Raw genomic sequence first — 19,185 nt, forward strand, 5'->3', positions numbered from 1 at the left:
TCAAAACCAATAGCGAATAAATTAATAAAACTGAAGTAAGTGCCAATTGCAGGCCTGCAACGCATTTCACAAATGTGCGCTAGTCTGCTCTCAGTGCAGCAGGCAGACGCTTCGCTAGTAGCCAACGGAGGTGTGGAGAAACTACTAAACTCCTATCGATCGCTCTCTTCATCTCACACGTTTTCCTGAGATTGACTGCGTTGCGTCTTTTAGTTTGTACTTACTACTGATGGTGTTATGTGCTTGGCTGGAGTTGATGCTCAGTGTCGATCGTTTTTTTTTCGTTTGATTTTCAATGTCTTGTCTATTCCGGTGCTGCCACGAACAAAGCCTTGAGTTGTAGGAAATATCACCAGCAGAGTTTGGAATTCTTCTATTGTGGATGCAACAAGAAATTATTTACCTATATACAGAAATGCGAAACGAGTGGTGAGTTGTGTACGTTTCCGAATTATACAGGTAGTGTTACTGATCATGTGAACCTGTTTGATAAGAAATATTCCTCCTCGATGGACTGCTTTTGCGAAGAGCCCCGCGGTTCGTATCGTGAAATAAATTATATCCTATCTAAATGATATTTCTTGTTTGTAGTAGCTTACCGTCGTGTGGGTGGTTTGCTACCTGTTTCAAATGATACCGGTTCGTATAGCGTCCAGTCTAATGTGATTTTAATCAACCACTGTAGTGCAAAATTAACTGATAATGTTCAAAGTTTACGCAATTGACTAGTGTTAAGTATGGAATAGCAAACTCTCATAACGATGACGGAGATGGTTTGTTTCTCAGCCTGCGACTTATAAACTACAATTATTGTTTGATTGTTTTGGTTTTAGATGTAACTACCTAGATTCGATGTAGCCACATGGAATGCAAGTAGGTATGTACATGATCTGATTTAGCAGTTGATAAAGTTGCCTGTGAAAATTGTTACACCAACGGGTGGGTTATGGTAGTCCCACGATTGGATTTTGCGATATATTTATGCGACATGAGGAAAATCGGCGACTCACCCAAGTTTCAATTTTTTGCTGGGGAAATTAATGATAAAATTTAAAGCTAAGTAAATAAAGGATAAAATTACGAAGAAAACGTTGTTAATTACCACAAAAAAATTAAATGATAAAATTTAAAAAAGCAAGTTATTGAAACCTGTGAAAATAATAAAATTAATTGACGGTCAACATGGGACTGAGACATCTACCAATGATTCACAGAAACTCTGCCTAAGCCCAACTTCTGCCAGTAGTAGACAAAAGATTAATCCGTAAGATATGAAGCCTGTTCAATTGAATATAGTTAGAACAAAATTAATGAAATGATTCAAATTATTAAGTGTTGATCCTCCATTGAATAAAACTACGAGGATCCCCGTGATCACCTTTGCACGAAAAGAATTAAATTAAAGCAAAAAAAATCAAATTTTTATTTCAGGAACAAATTAAAATTTTATTTTGATCTCAGTTCAAGTTTTCTATTTTTCGAAAAATTACATCAAATATTTTTCTTACTTTGCTATCATTACATGCTTTGCGTTTCTTGGAATTTTTTTGTTAATATTTCTCCAGCAAAACATAAAAAAACATCAATTTAATTGAATACATATTTTGTTTCCAACGAGAGAATTCAACATCTCAAAGAGTTTTTAAATTGATCGCACTGGTAATAGAAATAGTTTTCTGTATGATACCATGGGGAAAATTTTCTAACTTCGTGTTTGATCAGCTAATCGTTAAAATTATCAAAACGATATTAACCTGAATAATCATTACCCACAAAAATACATCATCAAGTTTAGTTTGATATAAGACTTTTGCTCTGTGAGCATCATCGTTTCGATAAAACTCAAAAAATCGGAATAAGCAATTCAGGACTCAACTCAAGTATTACATTAGAAAGAAATCAATTCACCTAACTAAATCATCGCATTCACCTTATGTACGAGGTATATTGCACCAAATATAAACTTTAAAAAGAAACTGTTGATAATTTTTGACCAGCCATATAACTTTTTTATGCGAGTGGGGTTACTTTGTACTATTCTTGATTATTATCTTTTATCAACATTTTATTAAAAACATTTTTATCAACAATTTATTTTAAACAATAAATGCTGAGATTCGAAAATAAAATTGCGTTTCTACGGAAAATTACTCAAAATAGCATGTTGTCTCAACAATTTTTTCGGAAAACAAAAGTTTTATTTTGATGCCAAATAATTTCAAAATGCACTAAAGGTCAAAATCTGCTAACAAACCAAAAATACAAGTTTTGACAAAAATTCTTGATACCCTAATAGCGCTAAATAAAAGACTTGAAAAACAAAATTTTCTTGTGGAAAAAAATCTTCCTTGGGAATTTAAACATTTTTCTTTATAATCGAATTTTACAAACGAACTGAAATGTGGAACAGAGCAAAACAAAAATTACTAGAGTTTAGGGTTTCTACTAAACCATAGTGACAAAACATGTCCATACAACCAAAATAGTGCGCTCATATTTTGTGTAAGCGCTGTTTTGGGTGTAGAATTTCGTGGAGCAACAATGTTATCTCATGGCTTGACACCATTTAAAAAAAAAACTTTTCTATAACTTTTATGTAGAAACTAACTAAAACTCTCTAAATCTTTTAGTTCACAAATATGCTTGACATATTTTTGTGCAAAAATAGCTGATACAACTAGATGAAGTAACTGGAGATTAAATACACAATTAACTTGAGTGACATAATTTTAAATCTTGACAAAATTTCTTCTTCTTGCAGCTTTCTAATAGATGGATTTCAACACTTTATTAGCGTGTATCAGGAATCAGTAGCGTCTAGCTCAAATGGCACGTTCCCCATGTTGATTGGAGATTTGTGCCTTGCCAAGAATCGTCTTTTCATCATTTCCTGATGGGAAGGATTGGGGAAGTGGTAAGGTTAGGGGTAATGAAAATATCGACAGAGATCAATTAAAACAGATCAATCTGCACCCCTGGAGGGATGCTGAACGATCTGCAGGTGCTACAATATCAGTTATAATCTTCCAACCCCCGGAGAGATTTATAATTTTTATTTAAGCAGTGAGCGGATATATCAACAGCCCCGAGGGGATATTGAGATAACGGAACGATAACACCCCCGAAGAGATATTGTCATTCGGCTAAAACTATAGCTCTTTACCACAATGGGTTAGGAACAATAGCATATCTTTCAGTTTCAGCTCTCTGTAAATACTGTTCATCTATGTATGGAGAACCAAAAAAACCAGATACGTAATTGCATTACTACAGGGCAGTTGCATATCAAATGATATGATGTTCCGTAATCGGATTCACAAAGATCACATAAATAATACTCAGCGCGCTGAATAGTAGCCATGTGATAATTGAGTTTGCAATGTACAGTCAGTGCCCTGACTAGAATATTGCAATTGTGTTTGGAAAAATGTAAAAAATTCTATGACATTTTCGGACTCACATCCAGCAGAAAAGTCTTTGTTTGAACGCAAATTTGCAAGCTACGCCATTGGTTGGCATGTTCGGATGCTGCCCAAGAGCGATTCTTGTGCTTTATCCAACTTATCGACAGTGTTAGAACTGGTTCTGGACCAACGAAGCCAGTCGCAGCGCCAGCTCTAGCCAATTTATCAGCCCATTCATTTCCAGTAATACCGGAATGACCGGGTACCCATAGAAGGCAGATAACATTTGAAAGGTAATGTTCCTTGATTCGGGTTCGACATGCGATTACTAATTTCGATCTCGAATCTGCCGAACTAAGTGCTTTCAGGGCAGCCTGACTGTCAGAGCAAAAATAGATTCTTTTACCGCAAATTCCCTGTTGAAGTGCTGATTGTACGCCACACAGAATCGCAAAGATTTCTGCTTGCAATGCGGTACAGTATCTACCAAGCAAATGAGATTAGTTGAATCTCATTTCATGACAATAGACACCAGCACCGGCTCGGCCCTCCAACAAAGAACCATCAGTATAACAAACTACGTATTCTTCAAGTTGTCGCTCCATCCAGCCAGACAGCCATTCCTCGCGAAGAGTTAAAAGGAAAACTACATGTGAGTGTAAGGTCACTGGGAGCAAGTGTATACTCATCACAAGTAATCATTTGGGGCCACAGTCTTGTATGGCTAGTTGAACGATCTATTGGATTACTGTTCCAGAGCTCAGTAACCTTAAGACGGTATGCACAAGAAAGTGCTTCTTGCTTCAGAAACACATGTAGTGGTTTTATGTTCAAGAGTGCCTCAAGAGCAGTTTGATTGGATTGTCATGACTTCTCCCTTCTGCCACCAAACAAGGCACCCATATGCCAGTATTGGTCTAAGAATTGTTGTGTAGATCCACTGAATGTACTTGGGTTTGAGTCCCCAAGATTTGCCGAAAGGCCGTCTACATTGGCCGAAGGCCATGCAAGCTTTCTTAATCCTGAAATCGATGTGAACTGTCCAATTAAGCTTTGGGTCAAGAATTACCACACCGTACTTGATCTGCGATAATAATTCCAGAGTAAAAGAACTGCAGTGGACGAGCCCCGGTTGTAATCCTTCGTTGCGTTAAAAGAACCATTTATGTTTATTTGGATTAACTGATAGTCCAACATGAAGACACCATTCCTCAACAACACATAAGGCTTGTTTCATCAAATCAAAAAGTGTGTTAATGCAAATACCGGTGATCATTATATGATAATCATCGGCGAAACCATACGTCGGAAAACCAAGCTCATTAAGATTTCTCAACAAGCCGTCGGCGACAAGGTTCCATAGAAGTGACAGCACACCACCTTGAGGACATCCGCAGACACTTGTCTTAACGATGAGCATAGATGTCGGTTGCTAAGCATTGCGTGTATCCAGTGCGTGATATATGAAGGTACTCTATGATCCCGTGCTGCTTCCAAAATGGATTCGAAAGACACGTTGTCAAAAGCACTTTCAATATCGAGAAAAACTCCTAAACTTGCTTGCTTTTGTGATAAAGCTTTTGCAATGTTGTAGACAACATTGTGTAACAGGGTGGTAGTAGACTTCCCCCGGTGATATGCATGTTGCATTGGATGCAGCGAGTGCTCGCCCAAGCTAACATCCCGAATGTAGTGGTCGATTAAATTTTCCACTGATTTGAACAGGAAGGATGTCAGACTGATCGATCTAAAGCTCTTTGCCTCCTCATAAGTGACGCGGCCACCTTTGGGAATGAATTTGACAGTTATTTCCCGTCACGCTAATGGAATGTATCCTGTTGCAAGACTACAAGTAAGAACCTTTTTCAAAATATGCTTGAAGTGCTCATATCTTTTTTGTAGTAGAATTGGAATGATTCCATCCTTTCTCGGAGACTTATACGGAGCAAAACTTTCAATCGCCCATTTGATCGATTCGGTTGTCACAATTCTACGAGTAAATGCCCAAGAATCAGAACTACCTGAAAAGAACTCAGGGGCAGTCGTCAGTGATGACTCCGTACAGCCTGGAAAGTGTGTGTCAAAAAGACAGTTGAGTACTACATCTTCGTCAGATGAGCATTCACCATCAGTAGTTCTAATTGAACTGACATGAAAGTCTTTCGATTTCGAAAGTAACTAGTCTCGTTGAGACTTGAGACATTTGTGCAGAGGCTTTTCCAACCACTTCGCTCAGATGATCGAAGGCCATTTCTGTATGCTTTACGAGCCAACTTAAATGCCTCCGACCCGTCCCTGCGTCTGCGAATCAAAGCTCTTCTACATAACTTTTTAAGTCGAACAAGTTCGGTATTCCACCAAGGTGTTCCTCTAGAAGCACGCATCACTCGAAGCGGACAAGCCTCTTGGTATGCGGCTACTATGAGTGAGCTTGTTTTATCCACGACCTCATCCAAGTCGCTTGGAGATTCAATATTCGGAAGATATCCATGAAACCTAGTCGCCAAGCCCTCTTCGTAGAGGTCCCAGTTCGTAGATTTAGGATTACGATATGTGACGATATTTAGCGAGACGTTTAAATGATCAAATACGATATACTTATGATCAGATAACAACAGTTCTAGCTCGTTTGGCACGAGCCAGTTTGCCAACTCATGCGTAATACCGTTAGAGCAGAGAATTAAATCTAACACCTCTTCTCTGCCAGCTCGTGCAGATGTCGGGCGGTTTCCTACATTAAGAATGTGCAAATTTGTACTACTTAAGTATTCCATTAATTCGGTGCCTTTCAAATTTATATCTGAGCTGCCCCAAATTATGTGGTGGGCATGTGCAACATTGCCAATTATGAGAGGAAACCCATTTCTGCCACAGTATGATACAACTCTTTTAAAATCATCAGAAGGTGATTGTTCATTATACGGCAAATATGCCGAACAATAGACGTATTTCTTGTTTATGTTGTCAACAGTCATATTTACCGTGACAGCATAAATATCGCGAATTGTGAGGTTGGATATAAGGCATGCGTCAATAGCACTATTCGCAAGTATACATTAGAGTGACAGGAAAAAATGACCCCTATCGGCCCACCACTGAGTCGATTCCTAGTCCCGCCAGGAGTACTTGCACCAAATTTGAAGCAAATCGGACAAGTCTAACTACCGGACCAACGTGCCTGAAGTTTGTATGGGATTTTTCAACAATTTACATGGAGAAAACCCAACAGCTCGCATTTTCATCGCTAGGTGCCACTGTGTGCATCGTACTATCACTGTAAGTAAAAATAAGAAAGATAATTTAATTGTCTACAACTTTGTCGAAGACTGCTAGTAAATCCGACTTTGTTAAAAGAAGTTATTAAACTTTTAACAAAGTGATGTCTGAGTCAGTTTTGCATGGGGCCTAACAGTACGTGGTTGTGTATCAGTACTCGATTCACACGAACTAAACATTTTTGTGAAATAATCGTTAGGTTTAGCTCAACGGTATGTTCAGAAGAATTATAGTACATAAAACGAGTCATGCTTTGATTAGAAAAATTTAGTTCCACATGTTACCGCATAGAGGGCGCCAACACTAACTTTTCAAGGAAGAGAGATGGAAATTTGGAGTCTTCTACAAAGTTATAGAACAGGCATTTTCCAGTATTTTTTTGAACATTTTGATACTCTATCTCTTTTCTATGAAAAGTTAGTGGTGGCGCCCTCTATGCGGTCACAGGTGGAACTAAAATTTTCTAACCAAAACATAACTCGTATTATTTACTACAATTCTTGTAAGCATACTATTCAGCTAAATCTAACCCTTATTTCACAAAAATGTATAGTTCGCGGGACTCGAGTACTGATACACAACCATGCACTGCTAGGCCCCATGTAAAACTGACTCAGACATCACTTCGTTAAAAGTTTAATAAGTTCTTTTAACAAAGCCGGATTTACTAGCAGTCTACGACAAAGTTGTGGACAATTAAACTATCTTTCTTATTTTTACTTACAGTGATAATACGATTCATATAGTGCCACCTAACGACGAAAATACGAACTAGTGAGTTTTCTCCATGTAAATTGTTGAAAAATCCCATACAAACTTCAGGCACATTGGTCCGGTAGTTATACTTGTCCGATTTGCTTCAAATTTGGTGCAAGTACTCCTGGCGGGACTAGAAATCGACTCAGGGGTGGGCCGATTGAGTTTTCAAAAATTCATAATTTTTCTGGGCAGTCTAGTATACATGCACGAAGCATTTCACGTGAATTTGTCATGCCATTTTTGTTGAAAGCTACGAAGACGGGGTTAAGAAGCTTTCCAACATAGAAGTCTCCTTTATGGAAATACGGTCCTTGAACCAAAGCTATGGAAGCTTTTCCTACCTGCACAAGGAGGGACAGATTCATAGTTGCTGTACGTTTATGCTGAAGATTAATTTGTGCTACTCTAACCAAACTCGATTACAGCACTACACATTTCATCACCAGCATTTTTTGTACAGCAACTAGAAGATACCAAACACGTTGGCTTATAATCGCCTATAGCGAACCCCGAAATGGGTATTAGGGACATACTCATCATTTGAATCCCACGATTTGCGAAGCAACAAACGTCCACTGTGTCAGAGAATCGCTTAACACAGCAAGGGTAAGACCCACGACACTCCGTGCGCGACTGACATATTTTGTTCCTGCCAGTCATTCAATCCTCGGCACACCTTGACTTGAGGACTCCTGTTTTTCAGTCGCCTCTTACGACATGGGAACAGGAACCCAGTGGATCAATTTTTTGTTAAATACTTCAACCCGCCGGATGCCACACGGCCTCTAGGCTGGTTTTGCCCGAAGAAAGATAATAGACTGTTATCAACCTCCTAGTGGACCATAGCCAGTAAAAGCTCTGTTAGCCATTGAGAATATTTTAAACCCCCTCAATAATTTTAACCATAGCACGGGTCGCTTGATACTATGGAATTGGGGTTCCCTGTTTGGTGGATTTTTCGACAAACATATGATTACGGCCTAAAAGCCAGCTGTCAAAATCCACTTTGAATGGAAATTCCGGACAAACCGTTACACACCAATCACAGATGTTGGTAGTAAATGAAAGAGAAAAGTTTTCTCTTTCATAAACTGTTGTGAACTGTGTTCGACTAGTAACGGTTTGTCTGGAATTTCCATTCAAAATGGATTTTGACAGTTGGCTTTTAGGCCGTAATCATATGTTTGTCGAGATTTGTACCGCCGGAAAATAGTGTAATTATAGCTGGTTGAAACAACCACTACCGACACTACACGACTTATCTAGGCTGTTCGGATAAGGAAGCTGACATTGAAGGACAGCTTTCATAGATTACCGCCGGACAAAAATTACTAGGGGCTTAGGGTTTCTACTAAACCGTCGTGAAAAAAACATATCCATACACCCAAAATAGTGCGCTCATATTTTCTGTAAGCGCTGTTTTGGGTGTAGAGTTGCGTTTTTAAAAATTTATTTTCTATAACTTTTATGTAGAAACCAACTCTAAATCTTTTAGTTCAAAAGTATGTTTACTAATAAATATAAATGAACCAAGATTATTTCGAATATCTGACATCTCTTCAAACTCTATAGTTTGACATATTTTTGTGCCAAAAAAGTTGAATTTAAATACACAATTAACTTAAGTGACATAATTTAAATTCTTGACAAATTTCTTCTTCTTACAGCTTTCTAATGGATGAATTTTAACACTTTATTAGCGTGTAACTCCTGCAACATGGAAAAAAGCCGAATGAAAACGAAACAATATTAAGACCACTTGTGAAAAAGCTCTCAGAAAATGTGCCCCCAGAATCCGAAACGACAATCAGTACGGGTGAGCAACTGCAGAAGTACATTTGTACAACGAACAACCTAGCGACTATTCCAGGGAAACAGATGAAAAACTCTGTAGAATCGGGATCTATGTTGAGCAAAAATGAGACCGAGAATGAACGAGATGTTTTCGAAGTCAAGCAAAATATTGAGAATATTCTCCAGCGGCAGGGTACAAAAATTTCGGAAAACTTATACTCTAGTCAATTGAGCACAGGTGAAGATGAAAATTGGCAGGAAAATCAATGTATTGGCAACTTTACAGATATTATACCCATTGTTAAAAATGAGCTCAATAAGGCGAATAAACTCTTAGAAAAAGATGAAACGACAAACATTTTGCTGGAATCATACGAAGCTGAAAAAAAAGTGCTCGAATTAACCAAGCAGGTCGAAATTGAACGTTTGAAGGTACAAAAATTGTATAAGAATCTTAGGGATAAAAAACAGAGGTTAGATAAGAGGACTGCTGAATATAACGAACTGTCAGCACAGCTAATGGATAACCTTCAAGATACAGATGCTTACAAGGAACAAGTTGAACACCTTGAGAGGGCAATACAGCATCGTGCGACTACGGAAGCTAAGTTACGTACTGATTTAGAAGCTCTCAGGCAAAACTCGGCCAAAGATTTGGAGGCACAGGACGAAAAAAACAAAATTTTGCATGCTCAACTGAAGGAAGCTCGCAAACATATCGAGCGTTTGGAATCGCAAAACAAGATCTTGAGTTCAAAAAATGGAGAGATGAATGACTGCTGCGAGGAGAAACCCAATAAGGATGAAATCCCACCAGTTGATGAGAAGATTCAACTGGAGGAGGCGGAGCACGAAATACAAGATCAGCTCGGTATACAAGAACGTTATCTGCATCACATTAAGTTACTCCAGGAAGAGAATTATGATTTAACTATTGCTGTGCAGGAGCTTTCAATGAAAATTGTTACATTAGAGGACCAGATAGTGAGACCCGATGTTCAGGATGGGATAATTACAAATAAGCTAAAAACATGCCTCGAAGTGATAAAAGAAGAAAAAGAGCAATTATCAGAGAATGTTTTAGAACTACAACCAATCGCTAAAGAAACTATTCCGTCGAAGAATAAAGCAACGGAAGGCAATGGGTTGCTTCAAATACTTAATGAGAAGCAAAGCGAAGAACGAAATCTTCCAAAATCTCTGGATGAGAGCATGCACGAAAACGAAAAACTATTGGCCAGGTTGCTATCATTGGAAAATGATATGGAAGAATCAGCCAACATCCGAGAGCACCTGGAGCAAGAAGTATGTGCTTTGAAAGTTGACCTTGGTAATTTAGATCGGCAGTTGAAAGAGTACAATGCAAAGGTCGAACGTCTTCAGAAGCAAAATGACAATTGTCGACACGAGCTGCAAAAGAAAACTGATGAGGTCGATCGTAGCACAAAGGAGCTAAGGATGATGCAACAGTCGATTGAATACCTAGAGCAAGAACTGATTCAAGAGCGACAGGAAAATAATGATCGAATGGAAGAAAATAAAACCCTGCTTTTGCGACTAGAAGATTACGCTGAACGGCATGAGACTCTAGAACAGAAAGAAGATCTAACTAAGGAAGTGGAGAAACTTGAAGTAGAAGTATCCGTACTATCGGATAGACTGAAAGATGGTTCAAAAGTGAAGCGGGAGCTAGAGATATCACTAGAACTGATAGAACGACTGAGAAGCGAAACAAATGACTTAAAAACATGTATCAACACTGAACAAAAATATTCATCCAAACTAAAACATCGTATTGACGAATCGGTAAAGATTAAGCGCGAGTTAGAACACGAAATCAGTGTGCTACAAGCGAATCATAAAACGATTCTAAGGACTTATGCTGATCTAATGACGAAACAGCAACCGTTAGAAGAGCAGTTAACCAAATGTGAAGCGAGATTGATCGAAACTGAGGAAACATTGACTGCTCGAACAGATGATCCTCATAATCTCATAGAAGATCACAACCGAAAGCTCGATGAAAAGGAGAAAACGATCAGTGAGTTAAGCGAACGTATTAGTAAACTAGAGCAGGAAAAGATTGAATTGCAGAAACTTGTCTTCTCTGAAAAACAGGTACGTTTATTACTTTTTTCGTAAGATTTTTGGTGTCGTAATTTCAATCGAACATCTGATGTATTGCTTAATATTTCTGTTTCGTTTCTAAGAAATAGTATGATAACAGAAATAAATTTAATACTACGTTCACACTACGAGTTTAAACATGTTTTAACGCTATCTTGATGACATTTTTCTTGTTGCTAATTAATATAACATATTTTAACTCTGTAGTGTGAACGTGGTATAATAGTGTGAACTACCTGTGTTTGAGCTCAAGGAGAACTTGAACATACTATCCCAATTTTCACCCTACCATTTGAGCCAATGCGAAGAACAATGATAGTAGACGCTGCTCTAACCAGTTGCTTCAAGGATAGGACGATAATAGTAATAGGGTTAAAATAAGCTTTTTTGTTTTGATTATAGATCTTTTAACCTTTGGGTCATTCGCCTCTTTTCGGGTTAGAGAAATCTCTTTTAGAAAAATCTCCAACCCTATGTGCGGGGTAGGGAATCGAACCTAGGTGAGCTGCGTACAAGGCAATCGATTTACCAACTACACTGCGCCCGTCCCCATTAAAATAGGCTCATTACCTTACATCGCCCGTTCGAACACGCTAGGTGTACATTGATTATTCGCTAAGTTTCGTAGTCGTTTAGGACTAAAGGGTAAAACGCTGGACGGTCACGTGACGGTTTCATGTCAAACAATTTCGATATTGTCGGCAAGGCCAATAAGCTGTGCACATACTTCTTATATCGCACCACTCATGGTAATCCTCGCTCTGTTAATTGCATCATTTAAAGTGATATTAAACAGTAGATAAAAGTGTCGAGACTTCATGGTTTTCAAACAAAAAAATATTCATGTATACGTGAACTAATTCATGATTCTGAGTGAATTAGTCACGAGTCATATTCGTGCTCGTGAAATAGTTAACAAAATCATAAACGTGTCAAATTCAAAAGTGACCTCAAGAGCAACATATCACGATAACGTACATATAAATTACAAAAGTCGTGACTAAGATCCTGATATCATGAACATAAATGACTAAAATTGTGACTAAAATATTAAAAATCGTGACTAAGATTCTAAAACCATGAACATAAATCACGATAACGTGAATAGAAATTGCGGAAATCGTGATTGAGATCCTGAGATCATGAACATAAATCGCGATACTCTGCCAGAAACAACCGATAGTTGAGTAAAAAATCACGGTAACATAATGATAAATTAAAAAATCGCGACAAAGCTCCTGAAACCATGAACATCATTTAAATAGCGATTTTTTTAGTTGATATACTTTATACAAACCAATGTATCCTCAAATTATGAACAGGAATCATAACAAAAACTAAAGACGTCCAGGGAACACCTACAGTACCCCAACCAAACATTGGAATGTACCGCCATATTTTTTTTTGGCGCGAACTCGTTTTTTGAAAACAAATAGTTTTTTTGAATACGGGGTATATTATTCAAAATTTCAGGAACTTGGATTTTCGTAAATCATTCAGTTCACGAAATGATGATTTTATGAATTTATGATCGGATTATGAACAGTACAATGGAACAGTACACAAAAAATCCGTCCATGAATTCATGAATAAAAAATCATTTCGTTAACTTAATAATTAACGAAAATATCACACAGTGAATATTATAGTGTTGTCAAATCTTTTCAACATTATGGTCTTCGATGTTTGTGTGATGATCTATCCAGAGCCGAGTAATACTATTTGGCGCCAACTTCACAAATGCTACTGTAGTTTTACCCATTATAACCCAGGGTTTTTTGAAACGTAAGTCAAATGAAGTGATCTTTATTTTCACTAAAAAAATGTATCAAAGATTTTGGGAAACACAAACTCACCACTTAAAATAGTTTTGAAAATGAAAATATTTCATGTAAAAATTTTAGCACGCTCAAATAAAAACAATAAATTTTAAGTTCACTATTCAGCCGCCATTTGCTCCAACTATACACGTTTCAAAAATGGAAATAAAATGACAAAAATCGACAAATTGTTTGAAAAAGAAATACGAGGTGTAATGTTCTCATTAGAGCAATAATAAAGCAGTTAGTTGTCCACATTCTACAGTGAATACGCGTTAAACGATGGATAGTTCTGCGTATGAAATTTCATACGCTAGAATATTGTCTATCTCGAGATAATCTAACATTTCGTCGACAGCGTTCGAAAAAAACAAACGTCATAACGTTTTCTCACTCGCACTGATGCAAATTAGATGGCGCGTGGCTGAAAAGTCGCAATATGGACTTAAGAAAAGAGTCGCAATATAATGGGTTAAAAGCCGAAACATATTTAAATTTATTTTCGAATTTTATGCTGGAAGACATAATCATCTTTTATTTATTTTAATTACCTGATTAATTCAAATATGTTCGTTCCAGAATAAACCGAGAGATCAACAGCGAACTGTGTCGTGCAGTCCGCTCATCGTGAATTGTAATCTAACGGAGTCGTATCCAATAAATACAATGCAGATATCCGAGGCTACGACCGAACTGAACACTGTTGGACACCTTCAGATATTTGAACATGATGGGTAAATATAAATCCTATTATTAAAGGAAATTGGAATAGATATTATCGATATTCCTATATATTTTAGTGAGCAGTCCCAACCGGCACTAAACTTTGTGAATAACACAAAGCATCGTTCACTTGATGCCAACCCACCGAAACATGAGGAAGTAAGTGCCATCCATAGAGGCGTAGACTGGAAACGAAGATCATGCCGACAAAGCAAGCATGACAGTCTGCGTGGTTTGCCATCAAAAACATAAATCGATCAGGTTTGAAATTAACCGCAACTTAATTTAAGCAGTTGTAGTTATTGAAATGTTAGTTAAGATATAGGAAACGCTTCAGAAAAAGTCGATTGCTTAATCATCTGGATGATTGAAGTAAAAGAATTAAAAATTTAATCAGGGTGCTGGAGTCATTCTGTTGTGCAAATCCTGTTTGTTTATGGTTAAGTTACTCAATCTTCTTCAATGGCAACAAGAGAAGATTCTTCGTTACAACAGTAGACATTATAGCTTACTAGAATGACCGTGAAACTAAATAATTTAATGTATGAATACATTTTAAACACCACTTCGATGACCTTGTTGCTTGATCGACTAGTCGACTGCGCGATGTGTGTACGAGCCATCTGGCAAGGGAAGACAGACCATTTAATTCTACTTAATTGTGAAATGCCATCAGTTACAGCGCCTCTATCGCCTAAAATTTGAAGCACAATGTGGAAGTATCAATGTGTTATAACTGCATATATTTACAACTTGACACCCACACAAGGATACACACGCGGAAGCGTCGTTGTTGATAACTGTCTGGATTTTGACAGAGCTATCGGTATTCTTTAAATGATGGTTTTGATCAAAGTCCTTATATTGTTTAGAGAGACTTTGGGTTTTGATAAAATATTTACTAGACAAAGATACTACATCGTATAGGTAAACGTAAAAGTGCCACCTAGTCATTCGTCCAGTTAGGTCAACAAAGTTTTTTAGGTCAATATTTAAAAATAAATCCATCCGAATGATACATTGTTATTTGTTTGCATATATCACAAGCCCAAGCTGTAAAAACTATTACCACCTTTTACTACTACCTTGAATACTTCTTTAGGATACATAGGACTAGCCAAGATGGTCACCCGAGGCACTCGTCTAGCAAGCATTTAAAATATGTTTGATTTGAATATTACTAAACGTACGTTTTTAACAAATGAATGACCATACAAACACAGATATAACACTCTAGGATTCTCCATCGCTAATATGTAAAACAGTCATTTTGATAATATGCTAGTGCGCAGGTACGCCACACTCGGAATGGTAGCGGTACTGCTCTTTTTAGAAGTTTACGCGTAGTAGTCAGGTAAATAATTTTGTAAAGTTTTCAACGTGTGTAAGAAATAAAACTTTCGTTTTGAAATGCCTCCAGAAAGTAGCAACTTACCACTAGCCGGCGCTACGACCGGCCAGCAAACGCTATACGGGCGTTGCGTGAAATCTTGGATACAATGGTAATTCATGCATGCGATGGTGATTTTCAACGTATTATTGTTCAAATGTTCACACAGGTTTTCCAGAAAATTTTGTTCTAGCTTCTATGTCTGTTCTCTACCAGGAAAAAAATATGGCGCTCAGTTCGCTTTGGCTTAACGCAAGTCAAATGGTATTCTGGTTGCAGTTGAAAATCGAAATAGTGAACTTGCGCCTTTCGATTTTTCTCCTATTTTCAGCGTGCGAAGCTAAAGCGCAACTGGTGTAGATGATGCGCAAGTTGATTCTCTAACATGTACACAAGCTACGCTTTAGTTGCCCACTCGGCAGATAGGGAAAAAACAAAGGGCGCAAGTCAAGTTTTCGATTTTCAACTGCAACCAGAATACTTATCAAATAGAAGTATCATTCCCTGCTTTCAGGATGGCCAAAAAATATGCCTGTTACAAGTAACCCCACCTATGGGGTAACTTGCAATACATGAACTTAATTGAAGTCTTATGCAGTATATTTTCGTTTACCTCTAGTACATTGACCAAATGGACTATAATTTGGACGTTATATTTAATTTAGTTGAATTTATTTTATTTTATTTTATTTAAAATGCATGTCCGTGTTGTTTAGGGATCATCCATAAATGACGTAGCATTATATGGGGGAGGGGGGAGTTTTGTATTTTGTGATGATGTGTGATGACAGGGGGGTAGGGGGTCATGTGCATGCTACGTAGCTTTTTAAAGGGGAAAAACTAACATCGTTCTTTAATATTTTTTAATTTTACGGTGACAAGGGGGAGGGGGAGAGTTACTGTCAAGCTACGTAATTACCAGGGGGGGGGGTACTTAGAGGTTTGTGACGAAATGCTACGATGGGGGAGGGGGGTGTTAAAAATCGCTCAAAAAATGCTACGTCATTTATGGACGGTCCCTTACAAACAACAACTTTTTTAAACAGCTGTACCATCTCATTTATTCCAGATTAGCTCACAAAAGCAGGAAAAGCTAGCTATTGGGGCTTTAACCCTTCATTTTAAAACTAATAGTTGCCAGTATTATCCATTGAACTGATGTTATCGCATTAACGTGATTAGATTCTACTGGAACAGTGCTGCCAGAGATAGTTTCAGTGAACGCTGAAAACTAAATTATACTATATCTTGACTGTCTTAAAATATTATTGAGAACAGAGCAGTACCTACTGCTAGAATGACAAGTTTGCGTAAAGACGGCTTTCTGGTACTGTTCTGTATTTGAGGGGCATTTTTATATTCTAGTAGTAGGTTAAATATTTAAAATGTGCTTTAGAATGCTATACAGACTGTTATTTTAAACGCTCAATCAGCCAGCTGGCTTAAAGCATAATAGTAATAAGACAAACTACTGTTGCATGTTACCCCACATGGGTAGTCAACATAGTTAAATCGTTATGTTGCGTATATTTGGAATGTAATGTTTGCTATTGTATACTCGATCTGTACGTAAGAGATACAAATGATATGCTCTTACCATTGCACAGTGGTCCGAATCCAGAATTTAGGATGACAAAAACATTTGTGACTAAACTACTGGCTCTAGAGATTTCATGTCTTCGGAACAAATAATCTGTGTCAATTGAGGAATCTTTTGAGGTGGGTGACATTAGGGTGGTCCTTATTGTTTGTACGATCTGAAAATTGTTTTCGAAATAAGAAGAGATAGTACAATGAAGTGTTCCGCAAAATTGTAGTACAACCTTTTTCACGCAAATTTGCTAAGGACGTCTTATTTGTAACTTTAATGGTTTTAATTTTACAGCTATTAAAATGTTGTGTGATAGGGTATCCCCAATAAAATCAGTTTTTTCGTTATAACTTATTAAATAATTTTTTTCCGTCAATAGCGTCTTCACAAAACTTTTAGAGCTTAATGAGACAAATATTATTTATATGGACATATTTGAGATAACTCATTTAGTTCAAAAGTTATGAGCATTTTTAGCAAAAAAACACAACCTTTTCAAATGTTGATATCTTAAAATGGAGCACGTGAAATTGATTTCTTTTTTTTTGCATTCGAAAGACCACAATTGATAGTATGTTTTAGTATGTTTCATGAAAAAATCTCAGAAGTCATTTTTGTTTAACTCATTTTATTTTAGTTTGAATATTGAGAATATTACTACTATTTGTAGCATTAAAAGTAAAACGGTCAGTGTAACCTAGCAACTATTTTTAAAATAAGATCAGATAGATAAACAACATCTCAAATAAAACTGCCCGAGTGTGGCAAAGGGCCCACTGAGTTGTTGTTTCTAATGTAGTCGTGTATCAATCCATCTGAACAGCGGAGAAGGTAGTGTCATGTTTGGCTAGCCATCCTAGTCACACATATTTTAATTTACAGTATCAACTTTGTTAGCTATTTTCGGAAAATTTATGAATAAGAGAAACGAAAGATGTTAAAATCGAAAAACAGATAGGTATTCTAAAGTTAATCATTCGTAAACTTAGAACAGAAAGCTAGAGCTAGGCAGGATCATATGGGCATGATCGAAAGAAAATGTTAAGAATCGGTGGTCGATGACGATGTTTTAAGAAGGAAACACCAAAGTGGCGTGTTGGAAAGGCGACAAATCGTTAAAGAAAAGATCGAGCCTTCGAATTAATGCGCCATTACCCAGTGGAGCCAATTCCAATGATGGCAACGCGACAAGAAAAGTTTTTGATGAATGGAGTTTGTGAGATCACGGGTTTGAATGCAGATTTATTGGATCAATTAGGTATCATTCTCGCCGTTATCAATAGCAAAGCAAAAATAAACGCCCATGTTTTTGCATGCTTTTTGGAAGCAACGAGAATGATTTACGATCACAAGTACGGTTGGTTCCTCTATCTGCAACCCTTCATTAACTTTTGGTACTTGGTTCGTCTATCGTCAAGCATGCTTTTCTTCCTGTTGGTAGCGTATGTTGCATGTTGATGTCCGAATCTTTTTCAAAAACCAAAAATATCAAAAAACCAACACAATACTCTTGTTTAACATTAATTTCTACGTAAGAAACAACTCACTTGATGTTTTTTACGTTGATTAAATGAAATGTACTGAGGACGAAAGACAATTCGTTTCCGCAGAACAGCACGCGAAAACATAAACGACGTCGTAACTAATACAGCTGCTTCACGGCAACAGCCGAAATGATAGTCGTCAACGATGCTCTCTACCGTGTATCTAATTCACGGAACACGAGCTACCTCTGCAATAACATTGCAAAGATACTGCCCTATACTTATTGTACACCCGTACCTGTTTGACCCCATTCTACTCTATGTATTTCTATGGTTTTCTCGAAACTTGCGGATAGACTTAGGCTGCTTACAGAGTGGCGGCGAGAAGCTGAGCAAGGGCTGGTACTGACATTAGAATGCGAGATGCGAGAAACCTGCTTGCAGCGTAGCAAATGGAGCATGTCAGAGTAAAAGCAGGCAGTCGGCGCAGATCCGCTCGGCTTTCACTCTGACATCACCCATTTGGTTTGCAGCAAGCAGGTTTCTCGCATCTCGCATTCTAATGTCAGTTCCAGCGCCAGCTCAGCTTCTCGCGGCCACTCTGTAAGCACCCTTATTCCTCGTTTCTAAAGCCTTTTCACTGAGGCATTAGAAACGAGAAATAAGTCTATCGTAGAAAAACTCTAGTAAGAGAACTGCGGAGAGAAAAACAGCATTTTTGGCAACGTATGTCCCGGCATTGTATGGCAACACGTCCAATGTTATAAGGATAGGCAATGTTCGATTGGATCGCTTTTTGACAGCTAAACGCGAATCC

At 37.6% G+C, this 19,185-nt stretch overlaps 1 protein-coding gene across 5 annotated transcripts; it reads left to right on the forward strand.

Annotated features, from left to right (window-relative positions):
• Positions 1-97: 97 nt before the first annotated feature.
• Positions 98-14,921, forward strand: LOC131689617 (myosin-10-like). 5 transcript variants are annotated; one of them, XM_058974834.1, is made up of 5 exons: positions 601-773; positions 834-877; positions 9,107-11,351; positions 13,760-13,914; positions 13,981-14,921. In XM_058974834.1, exons 3-5 carry the CDS (start codon positions 9,318-9,320, stop codon positions 14,153-14,155), a joined length of 2,364 nt encoding a protein of 787 aa, XP_058830817.1. In that variant the 5' UTR covers positions 601-773; positions 834-877; positions 9,107-9,317; the 3' UTR covers positions 14,156-14,921. The 5 variants fall into 5 exon arrangements, with proteins under 5 accessions (XP_058830819.1, XP_058830816.1, XP_058830815.1 ...); XM_058974836.1 differs by lacking the exons at positions 601-773; positions 834-877 and adding an exon at positions 98-537; XM_058974833.1 differs by lacking the exons at positions 601-773; positions 834-877 and adding an exon at positions 98-438.
• Positions 14,922-19,185: the final 4,264 nt, after the last annotated feature.

The sequence above is a fragment of the Topomyia yanbarensis genome, chromosome 3 (assembly GCF_030247195.1).
Source record: "Topomyia yanbarensis strain Yona2022 chromosome 3, ASM3024719v1, whole genome shotgun sequence".
Lineage (NCBI taxonomy): Eukaryota > Metazoa > Arthropoda > Insecta > Diptera > Culicidae > Topomyia > Topomyia yanbarensis.